At 45.0% G+C, this 8,789-nt stretch overlaps 1 protein-coding gene across 1 annotated transcript in view; it reads right to left on the minus strand.

The window, feature by feature from the left end:
• Positions 1–344: 344 nt before the first annotated feature.
• The window catches only part of LOC122247480 (hemocyte protein-glutamine gamma-glutamyltransferase), a 15,745-nt gene continuing 7,300 nt past the window's right edge, over positions 345–8,789 (minus strand). The window contains exons 6-15 of the mRNA XM_043006776.2: positions 8,568–8,703; positions 8,074–8,300; positions 7,570–7,771; positions 6,882–6,991; positions 5,891–6,035; positions 5,579–5,744; positions 5,184–5,364; positions 2,511–2,647; positions 1,906–2,143; positions 345–1,572 (exon numbers count right to left, since the gene is read on the minus strand). Of these exons, the coding sequence (XP_042862710.1) occupies positions 1,294–1,572; positions 1,906–2,143; positions 2,511–2,647; positions 5,184–5,364; positions 5,579–5,744; positions 5,891–6,035; positions 6,882–6,991; positions 7,570–7,771; positions 8,074–8,300; positions 8,568–8,703 (1,821 nt within the window). The 3' untranslated portion in view covers positions 345–1,293. The remainder of the gene's footprint in view (positions 1,573–1,905; positions 2,144–2,510; positions 2,648–5,183; positions 5,365–5,578; positions 5,745–5,890; positions 6,036–6,881; positions 6,992–7,569; positions 7,772–8,073; positions 8,301–8,567; positions 8,704–8,789) is intronic.

Consider the following 8,789-nt stretch of genomic DNA (forward strand, 5'->3'; position numbering starts at 1 on the left):
GTTGACAGTACCTATGTGTCAGAATGATGGGAGGGAAACGGCCTATTCGCTTTCCCTATAGTCTGTCTATGGTGCGCTAAGACCCAAAATTGAGTGTGAGAGAAAAAAAAAAGAACTACGGCTGTAAAAAAGGTGTATTCATCATCTATTCTTCTACGTAAGTAAATGCACCAAGCATCTGCTCAGACGATGAAGTTCCAATTTTACAGAAATGTTGTTTGTAAGAGTCAGGTGTATATACCTATTTGTGATTTTTTTTAAGGGGGGGTTAATTTGTTTTTTGACATTTTTTGTGTTTTATAGATTTTTTTTTTCCAGATCGCTTTCTAAGACCTTATAGTGTGTTTTGTTTGTTTGTTTGTTTTGTCTTTCGCGTATTAGCTATAGGCCTTTACTGTATCTGCTTTTCGTTTTTTTTTTCGCTGTATATTAAGTGGACTTGCACTTGCTATCTGCTGTTCTTCTTTCTCTTTCTTCTCTCTGCCTCTTTCCTTCTTTCTCTCTTTCCTGTTCTTCGTTCTTCGTGGTATTATTATTCCCCCTTCACCTTTCCTTGTCTCGTTTCTCTCTCTCGTTCTCTTGCTCTTTGCTCTATCTCTCGCACTCTTCCTCTCTTTCGCTTTTTAATTTCTGCCTCGCCCGTTTTTAAAAAAATCTTTCCCTTCCTCTATCTCTCTTTCGTGCACAGCTGTTGGTGGCGTTTCTTGATGACGGCGTTCGGTAACCCACACTTGCATTGGTCTTGCAGGAGACTCAGTGTTGCGTTGTCGTAGGGCTTCACACTCGTCTGGTTGTGTTTTTCGTGTTGATTTTTTTTCTTCATTTTGTTTTTTTTTCACTTGTCTTTCATGTATTTTTTTTTTCTTTTTCTTCTTCTTCGTCTTCTCCCCCTAGTTTTTGGTTCTTCGTCATCTTTCTTCTTCTGCTTTTGCTGCGTCTCCGTCTTCGTCTTCTTCGGAGCGCAGGTCTGGCTTCAACACACTCGCTTTCTTCTTCAGATATTCGTGTGTTTATTTGTTCGCGGTTTGTTATCATTTGCTTGAATTCTCGAGGGCATCGTCTTATCTTGATTTTCTTGAATGATGGTTATCGCTCACCTCGTTATCATCAGACTGCTTCAAAGGGGGAGCAAGGGGTGTTTGTGATGGGGGTTGGGGATGGGGGGTTGGGGGGGTTAGAGGGGAGATGTTGTTAGGGGAAAAAAGGAATGTCAGAGAAAAGAAGAGAGGACAGATCCACACCAGCGAGACCTCTTCCTTCTCCTCGTCTTCGCTCCACTGAGAGGTCGTCCGTTTAGTCGCGGATGGTGAGCTTGCGTGACCCAGTGATGTCGTGGAGCTGCCTGGAGGTGAAGGCGGCGACGAGGCGGCGGTCACCTGAACGACGAGGAACGAAGGTCTGTGTGTAGGTGAAGGTCTCCCTAGGCCGGACCTCGCGGTTGACGCGCATGGTCCTGGGCCTGCATGCGCCGCCGACCTCCATGCTGAAGAAGCAGTCCGTCAGGGGGACGTCCAGGGGGTTGCTGAAGGAGAAGGTTGCGGTGCACTCCTGCCCGACCTGGCACTCTGCCACCTGCGAGGGGGCAGACGGGAGGGGAAGGGAGGAAGCGGGCGGGAAGGGAAGTAGGGGGAAGGCAGACGGAAAGGGAGGGAAGGGGAGCGGAGGAGAAGAGGAAGGCGAGGGGGGAGAGGAATGATAATGGATATTAGTAAAAGTTTTGAAGTGACTTTCGTGTGATAATTCGATGAGGCAATAGCGAAGGTGATGAGTATAAACGGCTTAATGTATGGCAAAGCACAATTACTTTCGGAATATTTATTCACACTATGATGACGAGAGTGGGACATGACATCCACGAAAAACAAAACAAAAAACAAAAAACAAAAGAATAACGGAGTTCCTTACCTCGATGCTCATCCTTGGCTTCTCGAACTGGAAGTCGTGCTCGTCGATGTACGACTGCTTGTTCTCGTTGACGAAGCCTGAGGCGGTGACCTTGATGAAGCCCATGTCCACGAGGCGGTCCTGGTACTCGGAGGCGTCCAGTCTGAGTGTGAGGGTGTCACGCTGACCGCCGGCGAGGGTGAACTGACCCGTGACGCGCTTCAAGTGGGCGCCCATTACACCCGTGTAGAAGGCGCTCCTGGTGGGGGAGGGGGAGGGGGGGAGAGGTGAGAAAGGAGGTTGGTTGCCGAATCGTGTTTTATGGGGGTTGCTTTAATTGGCGTATTGAGGTGTTTGGGAAGTGCGAGAAATGTACCTATACTTATGATTCATCATGAAGGGGAAGAAGAATAACTAGAAGGACGAGGAGATGAAAGAAGAACAAGAATGAAAAAAGAGAGACGAATGAAATGTAAACAAATCTCAAAAAACAAACAAAGAAAAAGTAATAAAGAAAGAAAAACAAAAGAAAAACAAACAGAAAAGAAATATAACAAGAAACAAGAAGTAGAACCAGAAAAAAAAAAAAAAAAAAAAAAGAGAAACCAAAAATGCCCCCAACTGACCTGGTCGAGATGGTGGCCTGGACGGTGCGTGTTTCGCTGGAGTTGTTGTGGACCTGCAAAGTGACGGTCATACTCTGACCGGCGGCCACACGCTGAGGATCCACGAGCTCGAAAGTGACGTCATAGCTCCCTTGGTCCTGGGGAGGTAGGAAGAGGGACTTCAGGTGCTGGTTCTGGGGGGAAGGGAAGTCGGAAGGACGAGCAGCGGTTCAGCACCTGTCCTTGACTTGGTTTAGGGGTGGGGGGGAGGGGGAGGGGGTATGCCTGGGAGGGGAGGGGGTATGGGGGATGGCTGGGAGGGAAGGGGGTATGGAGAATGGGTGGGAGGCAAAGGGGCGGGGAGGGGGAGAGGTGGGAGGGGTGGGGGAAAGGGGTAGCAGAAGTCAGAAGAGTCTGACTTGCTTTCGGAAAAGGAGCAGGGGGGGAGTGGGCTGAAGATGATGATGACACGGAGAAGTTGGAGAGTGAAGAAAGTGAGTAGGTGATGATGGAAGGAAAGGAAGAGAGAAATAGAGAGAAAAGAAAGAAATAACGAATGAGAGAAAGAAGAAAGAGAGAGAGAGAAAAAAAAGAAAAAAAGAATGAATGAGAGAAAGAAGAGAGAGAGAGAATTAAGAAGAGAACGAATAGAGAGAAAAAAAGGAGGTAGAGAAAGAATGAAGATGAAACACGAGAGAAAAAAAAAGAAGAGTGAAAAGAAGATAGAGATGAAGGAAAGTGGCGTAAAGGAATGAAAAAAAAGAAAAGAAAAAAAAGAAATAATAAAGACAAGACAATAAAGAATTACAAGTATAACGGAGGAGACGAATCTGTTGCAATAACCAAGGACTAAAGGCAACGAAAAGCACGAAAGAGCGGAACAATGATGAAACAAGAATGAATGAAAAAGAAACAAACACATACAAAATAAATCATAAAAGATAATACGGAGACAAAAAAAAAAAAAAAAAAAAAAAGAATACATTAATGACTGTTTGGTTACGCTTCGGGTGCATCATTAATGAGGATATAATACTGACAAAGTAAATTAAACTGACGATCAGTATCAGTCAATGAGGGCATCTGTCCTCATTAGAAAAGAAATATGTCTGAAAACCTGACGGAGTAAGTAAAGATTTTCAACACACTTTTATCTGCATCATCATTAAGTTGGACCTCACCCCCCTCCCCCTCTCCCTCTCCCCTCATTGATATATGATATTTGTTGTTTTCTGAAATCAGAACAACTGCTTTCTATAATGAAAGGGAAGTATTTCTGTTGCATGACTTTCTTGGTTTCGTTTGTGTGTTGCATATATTTTTGACTTTCCCTTTATCTTTTGTTTGGTTGTTTTCCATTTCTCGGATTTGTTATTGTTATTTTTTATGTTGTCGTCATTGTCAATATTATTATCCATCATTAACATTGCCGTTTTTTGTATTATCCATCATTATCATCAGCATTATCATTATTACTTATGATATTGCTGTATCATTTCATCAACATCTTTCCTGCCATTATAAAAAAGTTGATATAATCAATATTACTGTTTCTTTGCTGTCATTTTTGTTACATACCCGAAAAAAACGCTGCAAAATAAAATGCCCTAACCAATTACATTGGCTTAAAAAATACAGCACATGATCGAATCAATTATACTTTCTGATGGAGAGACTAACGGAATCAACTAAGGTGGCAGAGTAATCAAACGTTCAGTCATTAGTACTCCTATCAAGATTCTTGCAAAGTTCACTAACTTCCCTATGCCACACTTTCTCAGTTACGTTTCCTTAAGTATCAATAGTCATTAACTTCCTCTATTTCCCCTCATTCATGGATCTTTCATTGTTCTCCCCTTTGGTTACTCTTTTATATACCCCCCTCCTTTGGCTTCGAATACCTGAACACACTTCTCGTTTGTGTGTTGTCTCTTTCCCGGTATCACTCCAGAATTTCATTATCTCTGTTTCGAACCGATTCTACCTCCGTTCGAGTCATTCTCAGTGAACCACGCTTGAATCAGCCTTTCTGTGGGTCACTCTAATCGACTCATCCCACCCCTCTTTCAGCATAAGTCTGCCTCACTCAAATCGTCGACTCACCCTCATTCACTCACTCAAATCGTTGACTCACCCTCATTCACTCACTCAAATCGTCGACTCACCCTCATTCACTCACTCAAATCGTTGACTCACCCTCATTCACTCACTCAAATCGTTGACTCACTCATTCTCTCTCTCTCACTCAAATCGTCGACTCCACCCTCATTCACTCACTCAAATCGTCGTCACCCTCATTCACTCACTCAAATCGTCGACTCACCCTCATTCACTCACTCAAATCGTCGACTCACCCTCATTCACTCACTCAAATCGTTGACTCACCCTCATTCACTCACTCAAATCGTCGACTCACCCTCATTCACTCACTCAAATCGTTGACTCACCCTCATTCACTCACTCAAATCGTTGACTCACCCTCATTCACTCACTCAAATCGTCGACTCACCCTCATTCACTCACTCAAATCGTTGACTCACCCTCATTCACTCACTCAAATCGTTGACTCACCCTCATTCACTCACTCAAATCGTTGACTCACCCTCATTCACTCACTCAAATCGTTGACTCACCCTCATTCACTCACTCAAATCGTTGACTCACCCTCATTCACTCACTCACACTCAGTCTCACCTGATAATCGTAGTAGACGTGGTCCTTCCTCATGCCTCGACAGGCGTTGAAGACGGTGAACCTCTCTGGCTCGGACCTCTCCATATCCTTGTACGTCTTCGTCACGTCTTCGCAGTCGCCCTCGCCATCGTCGTCGTGGCGCCCTACGGCCTTGGTCATTATGGACCTGCACATTGGGAACCTGTAGGGGAGGGAGGAGGGGGGGAAGTGAAGGGTTAAATAGCGGGGTAGTAGGCCCGTATGACCTCGTGGGATGTAGACAGTTCTCTACTCGTTTAGACGCATGAACAAAAGATATAGCAGATCTACAGGTTATATACATATATAAAATAAACAAAGACTGAAAAATCATACGGAAAACAAATCACCAGACGCACAGACCCCCCCAAGCTTACCTGTACTGCCTGTAGTGTGTGTAGCCCCACTCGGAGTCGTCATCCTCGTAGAAGTATCTGACGAAGGTGTTGAGGGCGGAGAAGAGGGCGGAAGTCTCGTAGGAGTAACCAACGTCTCCCTTCTTTACCGCCTCGGCAGACGATGGACCGCAGCCGTTCGAGTACCCTGGTGGGCGTGGGAGAGAGGGAGGGAGAGAGGGAGGAGAAATGATGAATATTTTCTCTCTTGTGATGGATAACATTTCCCTTCCTTAGGATAAATAGAATTAATTCCAGCAATTTCTACCTCGATCAATTCAACTTCATACTCACTGTCCCTGAAGTAGGAGCGGGCAGGGTCAAGGGACTGCCAGCCCGAGTAGCCTGAAGGCAGATCAGGTCGGGTCATCCAGACGTCACACCAAGTATGGAAGGCCCACACTGCATCAGGCTGGTCACGGCCAGGACCTCGCTCGATCTGAGGAAGAGAAGGGATAACAGGAATGAAATAAAGCAGAGAGAGAGAGAGAGAGAGAGAGAGAGAGAGAGAGAGAGAGACAGAGACTAGAAGATCGAGGGACGAGAGCTATGATACTCTCTCTATATCAATCATCATACATTTTAGAACAATGAATAATCGTATCCTTCATATTTCATATATACATATTTGAAAGAAGAAAAGAAGAAATCTATGAAAGCAAAAGGGAAAAATAAATTCCATATTTTTCTTTTGCCAGAAGGGAAAAACATAAAGTATTTAACAAGAATATCCAAACAGTTTCCCACTGGCTTTACGACATGGAAATAGGATTTTATTTTGATCTCCTGGAATGAGAATTCCAAGAAATATGTCATCATTATGATGCATCTTCCGCCCAGAGAACAGTTTTATTTTTGTCATTCACTCTAAATCAAGCTTATTAAAAGAATCAAAGTTCATAGAGTTCAGGTTTCACTCACATATTGAGAAATAATAAAAGAGTTTAATAGTCACATACTTAAATTTTTTTTATATTTTGATATTTTTTGGGTGATCTTTGCATAGATAACCTTATGAGAGAAGAAAGATGCTTATGATTTAAAGATTCCAAGGATTTAAGCTCATATTCTACTTCAAGTAGTGCGTTTCGTTGAGAGAGAGAGAGAGAGAGAGAGAGAGAGAGAGAGAGAGAGAGAGAGAGAGAGAGAGAGAGAGAGAGAGAGAGAGAGAGAGAGAGAGAGAGAAGCAAAAATCAGATCGACAAAGAAAAAAAAGATGAGAAAATACAACGAACTAAACTGAAGAAGAATAAACCACACCATATCACCATGACACTATACTCACAATATCACCAAAGCGATCCACATAGCGGTCGATGGTTAGCGTATCTTGCGTGTCATGTGCTGACGTAATGACAGTGGTTGGCCGCGAGCTCATACCCAGGGTACGAAGGACTGTAAAGAGAGAGAGAGAGATAATGAGAGGCAGAGAAAGAGGAATATAAGTAGGTCGATAACTAGCCGGATCGATAGAGGCAGAGAGAGAGATAGAGTGAGTGAGTATGTAAGTTTGTGTGTGTGTGTGTGTGTGTGTGTGTGTGTGTGTGTGTGTGTGTGTGTGTGTGTGTGTGTGTGCGTGTGCGTGTGTGCGCGCAAGGCGGAGGGGGAGGTAATTCACCTCATTGGTGTGATTATCAAGAAGAAAAGGATGGCGTAAATGTTGTGTGAGGTAAATGGCGTTGCAAGTGTGTGAAATAGATAGTTAGATAGAGTGATAGACTGATAAAGAAACATACACATATAGATAGGTTGAAAATCTCCTCAAGAACTAGCCCACAACCTCATAAAACACCCCTCCCATCAGGAATCCCGTTCCGAAGTATCAGACCCCTCTAACCCATCAGAAAAAAAAACCCTCAACACTTTAGAACCTCCCTTTAGAACACCCCGTCCTCCCTCTAACCCCTCAGAAACCAACCCTCCCACCCTTCAGAACCCCCCCTCTCCCCCCCCTTCTCTAAACCCTTCCTTACATGTCGTGAGCAGAGCCGACATGACCCAGCAGTGGCCGAACTTGACAGGCGTCGCCCCTTGCCACAAGAACTCCTCGATAATCTTGACAGAACCGGTCCAGAGGTGAGGGTTCTGGCCCCCGCGGTGGTCGTCCTCGTAGTAAGGTTCCAGCATGCCGTCGGTGTCTTCGTAGTCTCGGCGGTGGTTCCTTGAGGATTGGATCTGGAGGAGGAATGTTGGAGGAGGAGGGTGTGATTAAGGTAGGTTGTGTGGGATGGTTGAGGTATTGTGTGGATGGTGAAGGCGGATGGGGGGAAGGAGATGGGTATGAAAGGGAGGTAAGGAGAATGTGGGAAAAAGTGAATGTCTTTTCGTGTACCTCAATTTCTTTGATTTTTTTTTTATGAAACATTTAATGGAACGCGAATTATTTATGAAACCAAATCGACCAGTAAGGTAAGGATCATGAATAGAAATAATAACATAACGTAAGAAGAACTCGAGCGGGCGTGGGCCTCCCTCACCATGGCACAGAGGGCGCGAGCCACCTTGACGGGGTTGCCTCTCTCAGCGTGGGTCAGGCGAGACATCTCCAGCAGGACGCAAGCAGCTGGCAGGACGCAGTCGTCGAACTGGCCGTACACCCATGGGCGGCCGTGGCTGTTCTTGGAGCCGCCCATGTATACCTTGCCGGTGTCGTTCATCACGTACTCGCTGCGCTGAGCGTCGTTCTCCATGTACACGGCGTCGTCTGGGGGATAGAGAGGAGAGAGGGATAGAGAGGATAGGCAGAATAAAGGGATGAGTGATGCGATGTTTGAGAGTGAGGAGAGACGGAAAGATTTTGGAAACGAGTGGCGTCAATTTAGTTTAATTATTCACGAAACTTATTAGACACTTCTGTTTTTGTCACAAAAAGATATCGATAATAAGCAGGAGAACAAGAAGAAGAAGAAGAGAAAAAATAAAGAAACAAAGGAAAAACAACAACAATGCAAACAGAATGCTGCCTCCTAACCTCTGCAGAAGGGGTTGAAGATGACGAACATGTCCTCGGGAGCGCGGTACTGCGACCTGGACTTGGGGTAGTTCCGGGTGGCAGTCTCTACCACGCAGCGCCACACACCCACGGGGCAGGTGGCGGGGATGTGCACCTACGGGGTCACAGGTCATAGGGGTCAGAGGTCATAAGGGCCAAGTGGGGTTTAAAGGTAGGAATACTGAGAAAAATACTCTATTT

This window comes from Penaeus japonicus, unplaced genomic scaffold (genome assembly GCF_977035675.1).
Source record: "Penaeus japonicus unplaced genomic scaffold, GWHDUDI00000001_assembly GWHDUDI00000018, whole genome shotgun sequence".
Taxonomy (NCBI): Eukaryota; Metazoa; Arthropoda; class Malacostraca; order Decapoda; family Penaeidae; genus Penaeus; species Penaeus japonicus.